The sequence below is a fragment of the Peromyscus leucopus genome, unplaced genomic scaffold (assembly GCF_004664715.2).
Source record: "Peromyscus leucopus breed LL Stock unplaced genomic scaffold, UCI_PerLeu_2.1 scaffold_1201, whole genome shotgun sequence".
NCBI lineage: Eukaryota > Metazoa > Chordata > Mammalia > Rodentia > Cricetidae > Peromyscus > Peromyscus leucopus.
This window is the reverse complement of record NW_023504338.1, coordinates 6944-26905: the sequence shown is the minus strand read 5'-3', so window position 1 is coordinate 26905 and position 19962 is coordinate 6944. Positions and strand designations below refer to the sequence as shown.

Sequence of the window (19962 nt, the reverse complement as noted above, 5' to 3'; positions counted from 1 at the left end):
TTTTTTTTTGGAAGCTAAGGATCGAACCCAGGGCTCTGTGCTTGCTAAGCAAGCGCTCTACACCTGAGCTAAATCCTCAACCCCTAAGTTTAAATTCTTTAAAATAAGCATATCCATATACAAATTTGTTTTAATCTTTAGGAAGTGGTAAAATTATGTATACCAAGTACTTGGTTTTAAAAAAATATTAATGTTTTATTACCAGTAAATATTTGATTTATATACCTGTTTTATATACCAGAAACCAAAGGCCTTGTAAAAATATCTTGGGTGGCCAGGGCAGTGCTGTCCTGTTCTGAATGCTGGGGTCCTGACCCCAGGGATCAGGAGTGAAAGCTCACAGACCAGAACGAGGCTCTGTGTCGGGAGATGAGCAGAGGCACTTCCGAGGAGAACGCAGTGCTCAGGCTCTGGCCAAGGGGGCCGGGGTCTCCAAGGCTGATGTGTATTTTTGTCTGTTAAAGTGTGCAGTCACAAGCCGGGAGGTGGTGGCGGCGCACGCCTTTAATACCAACACTGGGGAGGCAGAGACAGGTGGATCTCTGTGAGTTCAAGGCCAGCCTGGTCTACATTATGTGTGTGTGTACACCTGTGAGTGTAAGTGTCCACAAAGCCCAGAAGAGAGTACCAGGTCCCGTGGAGCTGTGGTTACAGTAGTTGTGAACCACTTAGGCAGGTGCTGGAGTTGAACTCAGGTCCCCTGGAAGAGCAGCAGACACTCCACCACTGAGCTCTCTCTCCAGCCACCTGGCACTCCAGTCCTTTTAATGCCTGTGTGGGCAGTAGAGACACTAGATGGCTAACGATAAATACACAACAGAGTTGAACCAAGTGCTGTGACTGTTCATGACACTCTTCAGTTTCTCCCCCCTTTTTAAAGAAAACCATTATCATGAGAAGAACAGTGGCCCACAGTGTGGTCTCCCTGCGATAATGAAAGTGTCACAACTCAGCACACGATCATCTGTGCAATGTCACTGTCACCGCAGGACACTGCTGCACTACATTGCTGGAAACTGAGTTTCCATTTGGCACAGACACAGCAGGGGAGGCCCAGTGAGGACTCAAATTTTTATTTTCAGTGTGGAGTCAGGAGCTGCAATGCAGGCAGCAGGGAGGAGGCAGGATGGAGGTGTTCTGTTGGGAACAGGAAGGTTGGTTCCTGAAAGGTCAGCATCCTGGTAAGCAGATCTTCATTGTCCTCAAAGGAGAAGAAACACCTTCAGACGTTTGGTGCTTCCTGATTCAGAACTTCTTAGTCCCACAAGGAAGTTATCTGAAGCTACAGAACAAGATTCGTGAATAGTCAGTATAAAGCCATCTCAGAGTCCCACCATGACTCATTAAAATGTCTAAATCTGAGAAGCCCTGGGACCCAGCCCTGTCCCCTTTGCCTCAGCCCCAATGCCCCCAGGCTGTCACTTTTTCAAGTCTCCAGAGACAAGTCGGATCTCTGGGAACTGTAACCGACTCCTGAAGAAGAAATAACAAGGCACACTCAGAAGACTGAGAGGATGTGGCTGGAGGAGGAATTATGGGCTGGCTGGACTCCCCACCAACTCCAGCTCCACCCCAAGAGCCTCAGGGACAATCCTGTTCCCCACACTTACCTAAATCATGAGCATAATAGCCTCCTTTTCCACCTGTGAGAAGAAAAGCTGTGAGAGACCAGGAAGACCCAGACCCTAGGAAGGTTCCAGAACTGACAGCAGACCCAGGTTAGAGACAGGAGCAATGAGAGGTGTGGATGTTTCCCATTAGTGAGGCAGAGCACACTTCTAAAAGGGGCTGAGAGAGAACCAGACCTGCCCTTTCCTACCTGTGTTTCTCTTCCTCTTCCTCACAACAGCCACCACAGCTCCAATGATGATCACAGCTCCAAGGAGAACCAGAACAGCAATGATTGCCATGATGGGGACAGTGGACTGAGGAGGCTCTGGAAAGGAAGGGAAGGTGAGGGTCATGACCCCAGCTCTCAGCCCTGACCCTGATCAGGGTCTATAGAAGGCTCCAGCTTCCCCTGACCCCAGCTCTGCACCCACACCCTCCTTACCCCATCTCAGGGTGAGGGGCTCAGTCAGCCCTCATGGTGCACATGGCATGTGTATCTCTGCTCCTCCCCAGAAGGCACCGCCACAGCTGCCCACTTCTGGAAGGTTCCATCCCCTGAAGGTCTGGTCTCCACAAGTTCCATGTCCTGAATCAAGTCTTCCCCATCCAACTGCCAGGTTAAGGAGATCTCAGCAGGGTAGAAGCCCAGGGCCCAGCACCTCAGGGTGACTTTTCCATTCCGGATGGGGTGATGGGTCACATGTGTCTTTGGGGGCTCTGAGGGAAAGATTTGGGAAGATGAGGCATCTTGCTTTCTTCTGGGGACTCAGTAGTGTTCATGTGACCATTCTGGGAATGGACAGGAGAACTGGGGTGGGATTAGGGTGTCCATATATTAATAGACCCCAGCTAGAGTACACACAGGCACTGGGGTATCTGTTCTTTGGGGTGCTCTAGGATGTGAGTGTGGCAGTGTGGGGTAGGAGGCCTCAGGGCTCTGCAGACTGATGGAGGGGAAGGGCTTCTGGTCCTGAGCTGAGTGAGGGCCAGGAGACTCAGAAAAGCTGGAGTCAGACTCCTGAGACCCTGAGTGCGGGGCACAGAAGGAGGCCTGAGAGAAAATCCCCCATGTGTCCAGGGCCATAGTCAAGGCTGACCTTCTGTAAAAGAATTAGTCTCCCTATGGGAAAAGCAGCCTGGAGTCTCCCTCTCCTTATTCCTCAGCCCAGTGCCTGCTGGACAGCGTTCTTCCTCTGAGTGTGCCCCAAGCCTTTCCTCCACACTACCTGAAAAAGCAGGGAGGAATCTCTAGGTACCTGAGCGCAGCAGGGTGGCTTTCCCCAACTCCAAGTATTTCTTCAGCCACTCTATGCAAGTGCTCTGCAGGTACGCCCTCTGCTGGTCGGCCTCGCCCATGTTCTCTAAATTGCTCTTAGAGATCTGTGAGGCCAAGTCGTTTGCAGTCCAGGAGTGCAGGTCGTCGTTCAGGGCGATGTAATCCCGGCCATCGTAGGCCTCCTGACAGTACCCGCGGAGCAGGCGGCCGTCCGGCCCCAGGTCGCAGCCGTACATCCACTGCAGAGTGTGAGTGTCTGTGGGGGACACGGTGGTCAGCGCCACCTTGCGGCTACTTCCCCCACAAACACCCCCACCCCACCCCACCCACACACACACTGTCTCTCAGTCCATAACCCGACCTTTCAGAAACAAAAGTGCAACCTAAACCTAAGACAAACTCTGCGGGGTGTTTCCTGTTTGAGGGTCTGGGCAGGTGTTTGGATGAAACTAGTACCCAGCGGGTCGGATGACCCAGGCCCGTCCCAGGGGACTGGAGGGGTCGAGTCTGTGATCGGGGCCGCGGTCACTCACCATTTTCACTCTGGTTGTAGTAGCGGAGCAGGGTCTGAAGGTTCAATCTGAAGTTCTTCCCTGTGTTCCTGGCTTTCCGTGTCTCCTCCTCCCAATACTCCGGCCCCTCCTGCTCCACCCACGGCGCCCGCGGTTCCACCCTCGGAGTCTCCGCGTCGCTGTCGAAGCGCACGAACTGCGTGTCGTCCACGTAGCCGACGATGATGTACCGGGGCTCCCCGAGGCCGGGCCGGGACACGATGGTGTGGAAATACCGCAGCGAGTGCGAGCCTGGGGCGGCGCGCGGTGAGACCCGGAACCTACTCCCGGCCCAGGGATCTCGGTGAAGGCAGGGGAGACACCGGCCTGGGCAGCTAAGGTGAGCTGACGAGGGTACCGCCCCCACCCGGCGCCCTGCTCCTTCCCGCAGAGTCCCTTTCGCTCCCCACCCCTCACTCACTAGCCTGGATCTGGATCCGAACTAAGGAGCTGGCCAGCAGCGTGAGCCAAGAAGCAGAAGACCCAGTCCTCATTTCTGAGGACTTTGTTCCTGTTGACTGTGGAACTTTGAGCCTCCTTGTCGCTGATTGGCTTCTGTAGAAACAAGGTGTCCAATAGGAATGAGAATTGTGAGTGCATCATTGGTGTCCACAGAGAAGAACCTGATCAGGGTTGAGAGACAAAGTGAAACTGTGCATATGGAAAACCAGTGCTGGGCACCACCCTGGCGTCTTTATTAAAGAAAATGCTGTAAGAGCCATGACATGACCTGGGACTTTAATCGGACCCATGTCCTCTGGCTCTTATAACTCTTGGGCAGCCATGCATGCCCTGGATAGTGTGCCCCGCCTGGGACTCAGCCCGGCCCACCCGCAGGAACAGTCCCCAAACCTAAAGCAAAACTCAGACTCTCGGATCTCTGTGAGTTCGAGGCCAGCCTGGGCTACAAAGCGAGTTCCAGGACAGGCTCCAAAGCTACACAGAGAAACCCTGTCTCGAAAAACCAAACCAAACCAAACAAAACAAACAAAACAACAACAACAAAAAAACGACAAAAAACTCAGACTCTGACAGCGCATCCCGCAGCCTCCTGCGGACTCTCGAACACTGCGGTCAGGGAAGATTCGGGCCAGTCCGTGGGATCGTGAGGGGCCGTCACCTCCGACCCTGGAGACACTCACCGTCCTGACTCTGGTGGTAGAGGTGGAGCAGGTTCCGAAGTCACGTTCGGAAATTCTGTGTGTGCTCCTTGAATATCCGCGTCTGGCGCTCCCAGTACTCCGGCCCCTCCTGCTCTACCCACGGAACCCGCGGCCTGGCTCTCAGTTTCTGTTTCGCTGTTGCAGCGGATGAACTGCGTGTGTCCACGTAGCGGAATTCCGTGTACTCGGGCTCCATGAGGCCAGGCCGGAACACTATGGTGTAGAAATACTGCAGCGAGTGCGAGCCTGGGGGCGGCGCGCGGTGAGACCCCGACCCTCCTCCCGGGACCCCGGGCGGGTGCGCGGGCCGGGAGGGGAGCAGGGCGCGGGGCTCGGGACGCGGTGGAGAAGGGCGGGAGGGTCTGGCTGGACCACTTGGGGACGCGGCTTCCCCGGTGCCGATCCTGCTCTCCCGGAAGAGAGTGGTTTTCCACTGGATCCCGCACTCACCTGCCTCGGTCTGGGCGGAGCCTAGGGCGGCAGTCACCACCAGCAGGTGGTGCACAGAGCACAGGCGTCCGGGTCTTCAGGGTCAGCAGAGGACAAAGCACAGTCGTGTATGGCCCTGGACTTTGTAACTTGTCCTCACAGAGACTTCTCTCACGTTCTCTAGCAACCCGCTCCCAATGAGAGTGTGAGGTGAGGTTGTTGTGGGGACGAACTTGAGAGCCTCTGACAGAGTAAGAAGTGAAAACAAAAGTCTACACTTCCCAGCCTAACCCCCTTCAGCTCTCTCTAGACTCTGAAAGCCACTTTTAGGAACATGGAACTTTATCCTGCCTCTTTCCTCAGCACGAGCCCTGTGTATAATAACATTGTCTCCCTGAATCCAGGCCCCGAATCTTACGGACCCAGTTAACAATTTCCTACAGACACAGTTTTTTTTTTAATTGTTGTTTTTATTTTTGTTGGGAATTGAACTCTAGCCCTCTGGAAGAGCAGCCAGTGTTCTTTGTTTATGTAGTTACTCATTTATTTTTGAGATAAGGTCTCACTATGTGGCCTTAGCTGACCTGGAACTCTCTATGGAGACTAAGCTGGCCTGGATCCTGCTTGCTGCTGCCTCCTCCATTTGGCATAAAAGGTCCATTTTCTGTGGAACCCCTGTCAGGGTGGACCTGTGCCTTCCAACATTCTCACGGCTGCACGTACACAAATGTCCTTTCTCACCTCCTCTCGCTTGCCGGTGGAGAGTGCAGTCTTGCCAAAGGTAGGGTTTGTGGACCAAACCCCAATTTGTATTAAGGCCACAGGAAGTCCATTCTGTGGGCATTTTCATCATGCCAGCCACACTCCTGTTAGACAAAAGAACCTCCCTCAGACACTCCAATCCCAAGGTCACACACAGTGCCTCAGGCAAGTGCCCTTGTCAAGTCTGAAAAAACACTAATAAAAGTGTCCATTCAATCAACCAGAATACCTCCTTGTCCTGCCCCTCCCTCTCCTGGAGAAGACTGCACCTCCTCTCACCAAGTCCTTCACAGTCCTCTCTGCAGTCACAATGGGGGGAGGTCCTAATGGGCTCCTCAAGGGTCTCCAGTCACAATGGGGGAGGTCCTAATGGGCTCCTCAAGGGTCTCCAGTCACAATGGGGGGAGGTCCTAATGGGCTCCTCAAGGGTCTCCAGTCACAATGGGGGGAGGTCCTAATGGGCTCCTCAAGGGTCTCCAGTCACAATGGGGGGAGGTCCTAATGGGCTCCTCAAGGGTTCCATCTGCACTAGGGAATAACAGGCCTGGCACCTCAGTGCCGGATTCCTGCCTGTTGATATTTCCTTCATACTACAACTTCCTCCCTTCTCAGTGTGACTTCTTGCACTGTCCCTGATTCCTTAGGAGTATTCTTCCTGTGTGGATGTAATGCCTTGTCTTCTGAGATGTGGGAAGATGTTTCCACCACTGTGCTAATAAGTCCTGATCTCTAACTTCCCTGGAACAACCAACTTCCTGCTTTCATTTTTGAGGCCCCCCCCCCCCGGCAGAGACTGTGTAGCTTTGCGCCTTTCCTGGATCTCGCTCTGTAGCCCAGGCTGGCCTCAAACTCACAAAGATCCTCCTGCCTCTGCCTCCCAAGTTCTGGGATGAAAGGTGTGCGCCACCACGCCCGCCATTTTTGAGATATTAAGAGTTGTTCATCTATACTCCTCTTTTTTTTTTTTTAATATTTATTTGTTATGTATACAGTGTTCTGTCTACATATATGCCTACAGGCCAGAAGAGGGCACCAGATATCATTCTAGATGGTATGAGCCACCACATGGTTGCTGGGAATTGAACTCAGCCCTCTGGAAGAGCAGCCAGTGCTCTTAACCTCTGAGCCATCTCTCCATCTATACTCCTCTTAATCTTCTTATACTTATATAAGCTCATGCATGGTCCCAAGCCTGAGCATGCGCGTGCGCACACACACACACACACACACACACACACACACACACACACACACATCCTTGCTGTCAGCATGGCATGCTGGCTTTCCTTTCTAGCCTCATTGCTCCCTGTGGTCTATGACTCTGTGAGCATGGCTGTTTCTTTCCTCTGAACTCCCCAGCAAGAGTCACATGATGGTTCCCATTGCTGCTCTTTTTATTCTCATTTTCCCAGGATGGATTTGGTTGCTGCCTGGAATACACCCAGAAAACTCTGTCACTTTCAAGGCATCTCTAGAGTCCCCATCAACACAGATGTCTGAGGCCAGCCTGGGATTCCTCCTCAGAATCCAAGTCCACACCTGGATTTGACGCTCTAATTTCTGGTGGCTTGCTCACTGCACAGATTACTATGCAAACTCAAGACCTCAGAAGCCCCAGACTATGGCTTTGAATACTAGGGAAAGAATGCAAAGAACTCCAGGGGAGTTCAGCATCTCACTCAGGCAGTGTTGGATTGCCAGGTGCTGCAGGAAGCAGCAGTGTTGGTTCACTTGCAGAACAAAGAAAACCCATGTCCTGGTCAGGGCTGAGGGGACTGACTCCTGAGGAACTGTCTGCTTCTTCCCTGCACTGTCTTCACAGGTGGGGACCTGCCAGCCACCTTCCTCCCTCTTCAGCACTTACTTTTACAGTCTGCAGAGCTGCTGAGCATGAAGTCACTGTGGTCACACCATCAGGCCACCTCTCACACAGGAACCTCTCTCTGGATTCCCTGGTGTTCAAGCTTCACTCCAAGGCCCAGAGCCAGCTCAGGGCAGCCGCATGGACCACAACATGCAGAGCAGCCATGGGCTCCCCTGGGCAACTGGGGTGGTTGAGAGCTGGGAGCTGGGTGAGCAAAGGCACCAAGGGCAGCCAGGATGAAGAGGGGTGAAGTCCTCCCTGCTGTCATCTGTGACCTGAGCTTCTGAGTCCTTGTCCTCCTCTGGGACAGCTACAGGCATCAGAGTCTGCTGGGCTCCCGGGTGTCCACAGCCAGCTCCTGCAGCTGCATGCACTGGTGAGACCCAGCACCCTGCAGACTGCACTGCACAGGTGGGCTGTTCATGGCCTTTTGCTGGCTTGGTGGCTCTCCTGAAGCTGTGTAGGAGCTAAAGGTGCCTGCAGACCTGCCATGGAGTCTCAGGGACATCTCTCTTTCACTTGCTGAAATTGCAGGGACCCAGAGCTGGAAATCTAGTGAGAGTGAACTCAGCAGAGGTTCTTACTGGAGGAGCAGCCTGAGGGCTCCCAGGTCCACAGTAAACTGAATCCAAGGTGTTGGGAGAAGTGTCCTCTGGTTTGGGTCTCATGCAAACCAGGGAATGGAGACCCTCAGCTGCCCTGGATTGTGCTCCTGGCTGTGGTGAACTCCTTCCTGTACCAGGCAGTTCAAGGTGGTCCTGATCCTCTCTGGCTGTGAGGTGCTGGCTAGCAAAATGTGGGGCAAGTTGAAGCCACAGTGGCAGGTGGGGATGTGGGGTGGGGGCTGGTGCACCTGCCTTGGCAGCTCCTGCATCCGGTCCACGAGGTGGCAGTTTAGGCACTGGATGCAGGTGGTGCTGCCACAAAGAGCAAGATCCCAGTGACTCTGAGGCTCTCCATCAGGTGGTGGTGTTGCTGCCTCACTGTGAGTGATTGCTGCGTTGAGAAGAGGCCCAGAGCTCCAAAATGAGATCTGCACAGGTTGAGAAAGTTGATAGTTCCCAAAGAGGCCAGCAAAAGGCATCAGATACCCTGGAACTGGAGTTTCAGAAGGCAGTGAGCCAACCTGTGTATGCTGGGGATTGAAGCTGGGTCCCCTGGAAAGGCAGGATTAAAGTAATAATGATCCGGGCTTAAGTCAAGGAATTGTGCAACCTTGAATAGAACCCCAGTCCTCTCCCAAGATGGTCTCTGGGAGTCTCAAGTTGTTAACATGTTTACAGAGGAGATGTCCTTCCTTCCTGCATCCCTGTGGTCTAGAGTCACCTTAACAATTGTAATCCTGTTAGGTGACCCTGTAAAGCCATCTGCTGATCTCACTTAGGCTCCTTAGCAACACTCTTGAGGCTAATAGCTTCAAACTTCATTCCAATAGTTTATATGGCTATTTGTGAGCGTAGCATTTAATCCACAGCCCAGCAACACATCTCTTGAGTTCAAACTGTCTCCAATAGTTCAGAAAGCAAAGTCACAAAACCTGTCTCAAAAAAAAAAAAAAAAAAAATTTCTTCCTTCCTTCCTTCCTTCCTTCCTTCCTTCCTTCCTTCCTTCCTTCCTTCCTTCCTTCTCTCTCTCTCTCTCTCTCTCTCTCTTTTTTTTGTTTTTTGTTTTTGAGATATGGTTTCTCTGTGTAGTCCTGGCTATCCTGGAACTCTGCAGACCAGCCTGGACTTGAACTCAGAGATCCTCCTGCCTCTGCCTCCCGAGTGCTGGATTAAAGGCATGCATCACCACTGGCCGGCTTGTCTTTCTTAACATTTATCTTTCTCTTTTTCTTGGCACCTCTCTTAATCCTCCTGTTTAAAGTCTACATTAAAATAGTTTTATTGGTTCTTTTTCATGGCACTTCCTGGGGGGTTGGCTGTGTCAGGATGGAGCTCAATACCTCCTTCCCAGCCACCTGTCAGACATTCATGGAAGTGGACGATGAATGCAAGCTTTGTACTTTCCATGAGAAGGGAATGGCCACAGAAGATGATGCTCTGGGGAGAGTGGAAGGGCTACATGGCCCCAATCGGTGAGGAAGGACAGACTAGGTTTTCCCATGAAGCAAGGAGTCTGGAATGTGTAGGGACCTTCTTGTTACAGACCAAGGAACACTGGACAGAGGAAGGGCAAGTCTGTTCATAGATGCATTGTGGATGCCAGTCTGGGTGTTCTCAACTTGGTTATTGAAGGCAAAGGAGACAAGGAGGTTCCTGGACTAATAGATACTACGATGTTTCAGCGGATGGGGCTCAAAAGAGCAGCAGAATCTGAAAGCTTTTCAATCTTTCTAAAGAAGCTGATGATGTTGGTCAATGTCTCGTCAGAATGTAAATGAAGAAGGTGAGAAGTCCAGGACCAGCACACCCAAGATTCAGCATCCTGTTACTCCATGCGTCCTGACACAGACGGTGATGTTCTGGAGAAACAGTGCACTGAGGAAAGTGAGGACAAGCCTGCAGAAGAGCTTAAACTTTTGGCCAAATGAGTGAAGGAAGCCTAAGAAAAAAATGCCAGGAGCAGATCCACAGGAGATGCAGGCTGTCTCCACTGAAAGCTTCCACTTAGATATGTCCGTTAAAAATGGGTCTTTAGGAAGCATGAACAGTCCAATTAAAAAATGGGCTAAAGAGCTAAACAGAGAATTCACAAAACAAGAACTACAAATGGCTGAAAGACATTTAAAGAAATGCTCAACATCCTTAATCATCAGAGAAATGCAAATCAAAACGACTCTGAGATACCACCTTACACCTGTTAGAATGGCTAAGATCAAAAACACCAATGACAACCAATGTTGGAGAGGATGTGGAGCAAAGGGAACACTCCTCCACTGTTGGTGGGAATGTAAACTTGTACAACCACTGTGGAAATCAGTTAGGTCGGTTTCTCAGAAAATTAGGAATCGAACTACCTCAAGACCCAGCCATACACTCTTGGCATATACCCAAAGAATGCTGATACATACCATAAAGATACATGCTCAGCTATGTTCATAGCAGCACTATTTGTAATAGCCAGAACCTGGAAACAACCTAGATGCCATCAACGGAAGAATGGATGAAAAAAATGTGGTACATATACACAATGGAGTACTACTCAGCAGAGAAAAACAATGAAAGCATGAAATTTGCAGGCAAATGGATGGAACTAGAAAAAATCATCCTGAGTGAGGTAACCCAAACCCAGAAGACAGTTATGTATGTACTCACTCATTGGTGGATTCTAGATATAAAATGAACAATCAGACACAACCCATAGAACCATAAAGGCTATATATATATAGCATGGAGGTCCTAGGACGACTGTGGCATATAATAAATTTCAGTTTTACTCAATTATTGAAAAAAATAGCCAAATGAATGGAAACACATGAACTATGAACCAAAGCTGAGGGCTCCCAGCTGGATCAGGCCTCTGAATAGGTGAGACAGTTGATTGGCTTGATCAGTTTGGGAGGCATCTAGGCAGTGGACCTAGTCCTGTGCTCATTGCATGAATTGGCTGTTTGAAACCAGGAACTTATGCAGGGACACTTGCTTTGTCTGGAGGAAGGGACTGGACCTCCCTGGACTGAGTCTACCAAGTTGATCACAGTCCTCGGGGAGGACTTGTCCAATAAAAAAAAAAAAAAAAAAAAAAATGGGTCTTTAGAAGTAACACATAAGTGATTAGACCTTCAAAAAATACCTGTACTGGGCCAGCCAGATGCTCAGTGGGTAAAGGCGCTTGCCTCCCGGTGTGCCTTCCCTGGACCTTCATGGTGGACAAAGAGAACAGACTCCAGCCAGTTGTCCTGTGGCTTCCACACATGAGCTATGGCTCTCACACACACACACACAACAAGTAAATAGATTTATGCCACCTTAATATAAGAAGATAGAAAGGATGTTTATTAAACCCCAGCTCTACTAGTCCACAATTGTTTTCTGCACCAAAGCCTTAGATCCCAATTTGGCCTGAGTAAAGGATTAGGGGGTGCTACTCAGGGAGCTGTGGGTGAGGGGATCGAGCTCTGTGTCCAACCCTGTGCCCTGTCATGATGTGACAAAATACCTGATGGGAAGCCACTTAGGGAAGAGATAGGTGTCAGGTCTTCAAGACAGAGAGTGGGGCCCGCCTCTGTTCACAGTGGCGAGAGATGGCCTGCTCATGTCCTGGTCAGGAAACAGGAAGGGGGACTCCAGTGTGCTGCTGCCTTTCTCCTGAGACTCCAGCTGATGACTGGGCCACCTTACAGTTAAAGCGTCTCTTTCCTCCTCAGTTAAACCTGGCTAGAAACACCCTCACAGACACACCCAGGGGGTGGCTCCTAGGCGATTCTAAGTTCAGTCAAGTTGACCATGAAGATGTCTGATGGGAATCAAAACAAAAGATTCCATTCTGAGCCAGGTGGTGGTGGCCCATGCCTTTAATCCCAGCCCTTGGGAGGCAGAGGCAGGTGGATCTTCATGAGTTGGAGGCCAGCCTGGTCTACAGAGTGAGTTCTAGGACAGCCAGGATTGTTTCACAGAGAAACCCTGTCCAAAAAACAAAAACAAACAAACAAACAAATAAATAAAATTAAAATAAATAAAGATTCCATTCTGCAGAAGCTGTTCCAGGAGCTTCCAAAAAGTAGAAGGTGGAGAAGTGTGGATCCCTGAGGGAGGAGACTAAGCAAAGGTCTCTGAGAGCCACAGGGAGACAACACCAGCAGAGTGTTTGGAGGACAGGCAGATACCTTTTTAGAGTAACAAATCGATTGATCCAAAATGTCTGATGTGGCCTGCATGATACTCATAGTGCTCAGTCCTCCAAAACCGAGGCGTCGTCTCCTACAAGATTCAGAGCACACTCAGGTTGGTCATGATAAAGTGGTGACTCCAATGTCCAGGTCCAAAGACTCTGCAGCCCCATCTCGTGTCCTCTGTCTTACCCCGTGTCTCACTCACCTCATCATCCACAGCAGTCTCTCGAGAGAGTCTTGGCGACTGTCCCTGCCTAGGAAAGAAGAAAGCAGGACCAGGTCAGGCTTCAGAGGCTTGAGGCAGAAGGAGGGACTTAGAACTAGGGGCCTGGCGAGCTCTCATGGCCCCGAGGGTCTCAGAGACCACCCCTCACCACACTTACTTGCTTCCTGAGTGGTGCTCCTTTCTCTCCCACCTGAGAAAAGAAAACCATGTATGGGTGGCATGGGAGCAGGCAGTTATGAGGGCCTAGTCCAGTGGTTCTCAGCCTTCCTAATGCTGGGACCCTTTAACACAGTTCCTCATGTGGTGGTGACCCTCAACCAGAAAATTATTTTCTTGCTACTAGTAACTGTAATTTTGCTACTGTTATGAATCATAATGTAAATCTGATATGCAGGATATCTGATGTGCATCCTCCAAAGGGGTTGTTACCCACAGGTGGAGTGAGAATCACTGGCCTAGAGGCAGCCCCTTAGTCCTGAGCCCAAGGGAGATTTCCAGAACTGAGGTGATGTAATACCTTCCTGGAGTTTTGTTCTCAGTGAGACCTCTGCCTGTGACAGCTGGGCATGAGGTCTCAGTCACCAGAACCATCCCCAAGCAAAAACTTCCCTTCAGTCTCCTCTGCTTTTAAAGGTTCAACAAAAAACGTCCCAGACTAAGCAGACAGGGATGTGGGAAATACATCCCATTACCTAAGCAGGGCACACTACTACCTATGGCCTGACACCCTCAGTGAGACAGGAAAACTCAGAGCACATCTCTTCTCTACCTTTATCTTCTTCATACACCTGATGAAGAGGATGCCGACGAAGATGATAAAGGACGATGATGAAAGATGATGATTAAGGCATTCCTGCTGAATTTCTGGTACCAAGTAGGCTCTGGGAAAGGGAGGGGAAATGAGGACCACCCAGCTCTCAGTGCTGACCCTGTTCAGGGTCCCCAGAAGAGCTAGGGCTTACTAGGACCCCAGTTCTGCACCCACACCCTCCTTACCCCATCTCAGGGTCAGGGGCTCAGTCAGCCCCTCATGGACCACATGGCATGTGTATCTCTGCTCCTCCCCAGAAGGCACCACCACAGCTGCCCACTTCTGGAAGGTTCCATCCCCAGAAGGTCTGGTCTCTACAAACTCCATTTCCTGGATCAAGTCCTCCCCATCCAACTGCCAGGTTAAGGAGATCTCAGCAGGGTAGAAGCCCAGGGCCCAGCACCTCAGGGTGACATCTCCATTCTTTATGGGGTGATGGGTCACATGTGTCTTTGGTGGGTCTGAGGGAAAGAGTTGGGAAGATGAGGCATCTTGCTTTCTTCTGGGGACTCAGCAGTGTTCATGTGACCATTCTTGGAATGGACAGGAGAACTGGGGTGGGATTAGGGTGTCCATATATTAATAGACCCCAGCTAGAGTACACACAGGCACTGGGGTATCTGTTCTTTGGGGTGCTCTAGGATGTGAGTGTGACAGTGTGGGGTAGGAGGCCTCAGGGCTCTGCAGACTGATGGAGGGGAAGGGCTTCTGGTCCTGAGCTGGGTGAGGCCAGGAGACTCAGAAAAGCTGGAGTCAGACTCCAGAGACCCTGAGTGCGGGGCACAGAAGGAGGCCTGAGAGATAGAGCTTCCATGGGTCCAGGGACATTGCCCAAGTAAAGAAACTGTTGATCAGTTACTAAAAGATTGGCCTCCTGTTAGAGAAAACAAACTTCTCAGTCGTCAGTAAGAGAAGGGCTGTTCTCTGAAGGAGTCATCTTGGTCAACGATCTGGACCCCGAAGAGGTTGCTGCCCCCCAGGACTCTATGGAGGAGTTAGTTAAGGCTTTCCTGTTCCCCCGTCTCCCTCCGCTCTTCCTTCCCCAAAGGAAAGGATCTCACGCAGAACCTGTGCTTGCTCAACCTGTGAGCTCTGCCCCAAGTCCTCTCATCCCACCCATGCGCCCCCAGCTCTCCAAACACTCAGCAAGCAGCTTGAGGGAAACGTGGGCTGGGTATGGCTCCCCAGGGCACCTGAGCGCAGCAGGGTGTCCTTCCCCTTTTCCAGGTGTTTCTGCAGCAGCTCCACGCAGTTGCCAGCCTTCAGATGGGCCTCTAACTTGTGCTGCGAGATCTGAGCTATAGTGCTGGTGGTCATGGTCTGGGAGTTCAGGTCCTCGTTCAAGGTGAGGAAATCCTCGCCGTCATAGGCCAGCTGGTTGTACCAGCGGAGCAGGCGCCCATCTGGTCCCAGGTCGCAGCCCTGCATCCCCTGCAGCGTGTGAGAGTCTAGCGAAGACAAGGTGGTCAGCCCTCTCAGGAAGTGCAGCACCACTAACTGCGGACCACGTCCAAGGGAATCCCTGCAGGCTCTTTTCCGGTTAAGGAGCTGGGCAGGTCTCGGATAACACTGCAGTCCAGCGAATCTGGACAACCCTGTTGGTCCTTCGGAGACGCAAGGGGTCGGGGTCACTCACCGTCCTCGCTCTGGTTGAAATATCGAATCAGGACCCTCAGACTTCCCCCAGATTGTTGTGCTTGGGTCCTGGCTGTCTGGGTCTGTAGCTCCCAATATTCAGGCTCCTCCTGCTCCATCCACTCAACACAGGGCTCCACTCTCGGAGTCTCCGCGACACTGTCAAAGCGCACGAACTGCGTGTCGTCCACGTAGCTCACGAAAATGAACCGGGGCTCCCCGAGACCAGGCCGGGACACGGTGGTGGTGAAATTGAGCAGCGAGTGAGAGCCTGGGGGAAGCGTGTTGTGAGACCCCGACCCTCCTTCCGGGACCCCCGGTAGATGGGAGGGCCGGGAGGGGAGCAGGGCGCAGGCTCCGGATGCCCGTGTTGAAGGGAGCAGAAAAGTCTAGCTGGGTGGTTGGGAGATGCAACTTCCTGGGTGCCGCCCTCGCCCCTTCCTGCTAAGGTTATTTTCCTTCTGGGTCGCACTCACCTGCGCGAGTTTGAACCCAGAACAACGGGGCTGCCAGCAGCAGGAGGAGATCAGGGGCCCTCATCCTTGGGACATTGAGCTTCCAGTTTAAGGTGGCTCTGGGGCAACTTTATAAACCAGAGCGACAGTGATTGGATTATCTTAGAACCTTCTTCAAATGAAGAGTGAGAACAAGTGTTATGTCATCAACATCTAGGCAGAAGAACTCAACAGAGGTTGAAAGTGAAACTCAGACGTTTCACTTTCGCCACCCTCTCCCTGAGACCCGAGAGAGAGCCGCTGCCTGGGGACCTGAGGCTGCAATGACTTCAGAACTCTCCGGAAAGAGGGGAGTCCTGAGTCCTATTCAGAGGCTGTCTGTGGAATTCAGGGGGAGACTGCAGACTGATCTCAGACCTTCTTTAATTCAATGCTGTGGAGATGCACTCCACCCCCTCCTGGGACGCAGGACTCTTCCAAAAGAAAACATATGCCAGGGAGTGTGTGGGCCACAGGCTGCAGTGAGCTGGTCTGGGAATTTAGTGGAGAGGTAGGTCTCTCTCTGTCTCTGTCTCTCTCCTCTTCTCCTCACCCTTCCTTTGTGTGTCTGCCTCTGTGTCTCTGTGTCTCTTTTTCTCTCTCCTTTTCTCGTTTTTTTGAGACAGGGGCTCTGTGTAGCCCTGGCTCTTCTGGAACCTGCTCTGTGGACCAGGCTGGCCTCCAACTCAGAGATCCAACTGCTTCTGCCTCCTGAGTGCTGGAATTAAAGGCGTGTGCCACCACGGACCAACACACGAGATGTGTTTTCTCAAGCCCTATGGAGACTCCCACGGGTTGTGTCTCATGTTCAACTCAGCTTTCCCCAAGCCCACAGCGAACTTGTGACAGGATTCCTTCCTCAGTCCTAGGGCGAGGTCCTCTGTCTTTGCTGGCAGTCAGGAGAGAGCAGACTGCTGGTAACTCTCCATGGACCCAGTGTTCTTTGCCATGTGTGTGTCTTTATGGTCAGTGAAGGAAATCTCCCACGTCCATCATCACACTGTGGGGTTGGACACAGGAGGACACAGTCCTTTTAAAATCTGTCCTGATTAGGACATCCCTCAGATCAAAGTGGAGCCCTAGAGACATGAGCGGAGTCCCTTCACTGACCTTAGCATTTGATGGACTGACCAAGGGGATAGTGACTAGCCAGGCTGGTTGTTGGGGACCATGGAGAAGGAGCCCAGCTTCCTTGTGTGGGAAACTGGTCACAGTGGGTTGTGAAAGTCTAATAGCTAAATGGTTGAGGCTGATAGTGAATGGAAATGAGGACATGGCCACTCCCAGGTGGTTGAGGAGGTTTTTATGGTAGATATAAGGGAGAGAACAGCCAGAGACATCTGGAAGAGTCCAGACTGAACATGGCCATCAGAATACACCAGGCCAAGAGATGAGAGAGGGCAGGGAGTAGGAGAAGAAGAGAGACAAGAGAGAGGACCAGGAGAGGGAGAAGAACCACAGGGGTGGAGCCAAATTGGGAAGCCCTTGGCCAAATGGCTGGATTATTTAGGAGAGGGGAACTGGGAAGGGAAGCAAAGCTCAGGGCCTGGAGAGTTTAGGGCAGGGGTGGAGATGAGAAGTGCTGAGAGGAGCCAGGTCTCTGTGACACAGTGGTTCTCAACCTTCCTAGTGCTGACGCCCTTTAATACAGTTCCTCAAGTGCGGTGGGACGTCTTTCTGTATGCTGTGAGTATGTGTTGCTCTGACTGGTTGATAAATAAAGCTGTTTGACCAATGGCAAGGCAGAATAAGGTTAGGTGGTACATTCAAACTGAAGATACAGAGGAAGAAAGTCCGGGTCAGGGCACAGACGCCAGCCCACTGCCCAAGGAGCAACAAGATGCCGGCAGACTGGTAACTTATAGGGCCATAGCAACATATAGATTATAGGAATGGGTTAAGGTAGGTTGAAAGAGCTATCTAATATAAGATGACCCATAGGCCATTACAGTTTGTAAATAATATCAGCCTCAGTGTGTTTACTTGAGACCCAGTGGCTGTGGACATGGGTCAGAGAAATTCATCCCAACTGTGGGGCTGGGCAGGGCCAGAGAAACTTCGGCTCACTCATGTTGTGATGACGCCCAATCATAAAATTATTTTCATTACAACTTCATGACTGTAATTTTGCTACTGTTATGAATCCTAATGTAAACATCTGTCTTTTCTGAGGGTCACAGGCAACTCCTGTGAAAGAGTTGTTTGACTTCCAGAGTGGTAGCCACACACAGGGTGAGAACCATTGCTATAATAGGTGCTGGGACTGAGAGAAACTGGTGGCTAGAGTCTGCTTGGAAAAGTTAATAGGCACCTCAGTTAGTAGTCCTGGGATTTCCTCAGGTCCTAACACTAGCACATCCTATTTAGCTGTGAGAATTTTAATTCTTCAGATTGAAATAAAATGATAAGAATACTGCCTTATGATAGCTTCGGGCAGATGGAAAAGCTTGGTAATTCCTTCTCTTTGAAGACTGGGGCTTCACCTCAGAGTCCTCCAAACTCCACAGGAGACTGTGCAACAATTCCACTTCTCAGTTACCTGCTGCCATGTAGCAAACCAGCCAAGTTCAGCATCTGGAGACACCAGCCATTCATTACTTCCCACAGTGTGTGACCCCAAGAGTCCCTGAGTGATCCTGGCTCAGGACCTCTCTCCCAGGTCACAGTTCAGTTTTCATCTAGCTGTGTTTTCTCAAGGCTTCAGGAGAGCTGGGGTCACTTGAGATGTGGCTTCCTCATAGGACAGCTGGAAATGGCTCAGGTTCCTGCTGGCTGTCCCCAGGACTCCTCTGTCCCTGCTTACCTAGTTCTCTCTAGAGACTGCTCTTGACCTGGCAGCTGACTTCCCCAGAGCCAGTCATCAGAGGAGGGCAGGGTGAGCAATATGCCCAATTTCCAGTCCCAGATCACAGCCCATCCCCAAGCCTCTCTCCACCAGGGGCAGGAGTGAGTAAGTCCTGAACACCCCAGAAGAGGAACTAATTTATCTCTTTAAGGGCAGAGATAAACCTGTGAACACACACAATAAAATCCAATGTTTCCTCAGCATCCTGTGAGTCAGAAGGAGATTTAGCTATCTTATTTTTTAAGGCTTTTATTTAAAAATAAATTTAAAAATTGGGAAAACAAAAGAAGACATAAGAGTCAGTATTTCTTGACATCTTTATAAGAAATTTCTTTTTTATTTAACTGATTTATCACTTACTCTTTTGGCAAACGTCAGATAAAGTGAGTAAAACCACCTTGCTCTGGATAGTCACACTTTCTTGTTTTACTTTATACAAGCTGTAAACATATGTGAGTTAATAAAATTCTTGGCTGAAGACACATTCCAGAAATCTGACATACATGTTTCCAAGACAGGACTAAAAAAAGCTAGGGAATACCAAGTCAACAAGCAGCACATTTATAATTTTTTAAATTCATCTATATATTTTATATCCCAGCCACAGCTTCCCCCTACCCTTTCCCTCCTTCCCTTTCACCCAGAACCCAATCCTCTCTCTTCCATTTCCATCCAGGGGAGGGCAGGTCTCCCATGAGTATCAATAAAACATGGCATATGAAGTCACAGTAAGACTAAGAACCTCCCATGTATTAAGGCTGAGCAAGGCGCCCAATATGAGAAGCAGGGTCCCAAAAGCCAGTGAGTCTGAGACAGCCCCTCCAGCAGCACATTTAATTTAATTGCTATAGATTGTTTTTTAATTATTGTCTGCCACTAAAAAAGTCTCTTTTTTTGCCTTTATACAAATCCATCTTTGTTTACAAAATATAATATGTAACTAAAGGTAATTTAATTTTTGAAAGCAAAGTTCATTTAATGACAATGTACATTTATAGTGAAATTGTAGTAAAATATTGGTGTTTAAACAAAGCATTAGTTGTATAAAAATCATGATATAGCATGTAGAATTCATTTAGAAAGTTCATGGCTCCCAGCAGCACAGTATCCTGTCACAGCCTGAGAACATGATTGCAGGTTGACTGAGAACAGAGCAGAGTTCACAGTGAGGCTGGTGACACTCTTGTCACTAAGCGCCTTAAGAACTGATGCTGAGAACCAACTCCTTGGGACTCCTCATAACCAGACTCTTTGGTTTCACAGAATGTCTGCTGATCACTTACTTCACAGATAACTTAACTGGCAGAGAACTCACTGCAAACACTAGTGTTCCTGGAGGCCAATTAAAATGAGAAGAGCCAGCATCTTTGATCTCTATTTTCATGGGTGGAAGATAAATCTGAATTTTGCAGTAAAAATTTGTACAACAGCCAAGTCCTGAGGATTTTTCCCAAGATAAAAGTTCTAATGTTAAAACTCTGTTAACAAAGAGAGGGTTGGGGTCAGTGTGCAGAAGTAGTG

At 50.3% G+C, this 19962-nt stretch overlaps 2 protein-coding genes and 1 long non-coding RNA gene across 5 annotated transcripts; all 3 read right to left on the bottom strand.

The window, feature by feature from the left end:
• Nucleotides 1–576: 576 nt before the first annotated feature.
• Nucleotides 577–5043, bottom strand: LOC114687019 (H-2 class I histocompatibility antigen, D-37 alpha chain-like). Of its 2 annotated transcripts, none has more exons than XM_037201712.1 (7): nucleotides 4581–5043; nucleotides 3860–3993; nucleotides 3421–3690; nucleotides 2868–3143; nucleotides 1820–1936; nucleotides 1611–1643; nucleotides 577–1282 (listed from the first exon to the last, which is right to left on the bottom strand). In XM_037201712.1, exons 2-7 carry the CDS (start codon nucleotides 3930–3932, stop codon nucleotides 1203–1205), a joined length of 849 nt encoding a protein of 282 aa, XP_037057607.1. In that variant the 5' UTR covers nucleotides 3933–3993; nucleotides 4581–5043; the 3' UTR covers nucleotides 577–1202. The 2 variants fall into 2 exon arrangements, 1 of the variants encoding a protein (XP_037057607.1); XR_005090525.1 differs by lacking the exon at nucleotides 577–1282 and adding an exon at nucleotides 2054–2328 and having other exon boundaries at nucleotides 1610–1643; nucleotides 4581–5032.
• A 509-nt stretch (nucleotides 5044–5552) lies between these two features.
• Nucleotides 5553–6584, bottom strand: LOC114687022. The gene is made up of 2 exons (XR_003733639.2): nucleotides 6022–6584; nucleotides 5553–5896 (listed from the first exon to the last, which is right to left on the bottom strand). It is a non-coding gene; the product is annotated as an uncharacterized LOC114687022 (long non-coding RNA).
• A 318-nt stretch (nucleotides 6585–6902) lies between these two features.
• Nucleotides 6903–15794, bottom strand: LOC114687020 (H-2 class I histocompatibility antigen, Q10 alpha chain-like). 2 transcript variants are annotated; one of them, XM_037201710.1, is made up of 8 exons: nucleotides 15579–15794; nucleotides 15104–15373; nucleotides 14661–14915; nucleotides 13653–13928; nucleotides 12814–12846; nucleotides 12636–12684; nucleotides 12425–12518; nucleotides 6903–8813 (listed from the first exon to the last, which is right to left on the bottom strand). In XM_037201710.1, exons 1-8 carry the CDS (start codon nucleotides 15640–15642, stop codon nucleotides 8763–8765), a joined length of 1092 nt encoding a protein of 363 aa, XP_037057605.1. In that variant the 5' UTR covers nucleotides 15643–15794; the 3' UTR covers nucleotides 6903–8762. The 2 variants fall into 2 exon arrangements, with proteins under 2 accessions (XP_037057605.1, XP_037057606.1); XM_037201711.1 differs by lacking the exon at nucleotides 6903–8813 and adding an exon at nucleotides 12180–12221 and having other exon boundaries at nucleotides 15579–15788.
• Nucleotides 15795–19962: the final 4168 nt, after the last annotated feature.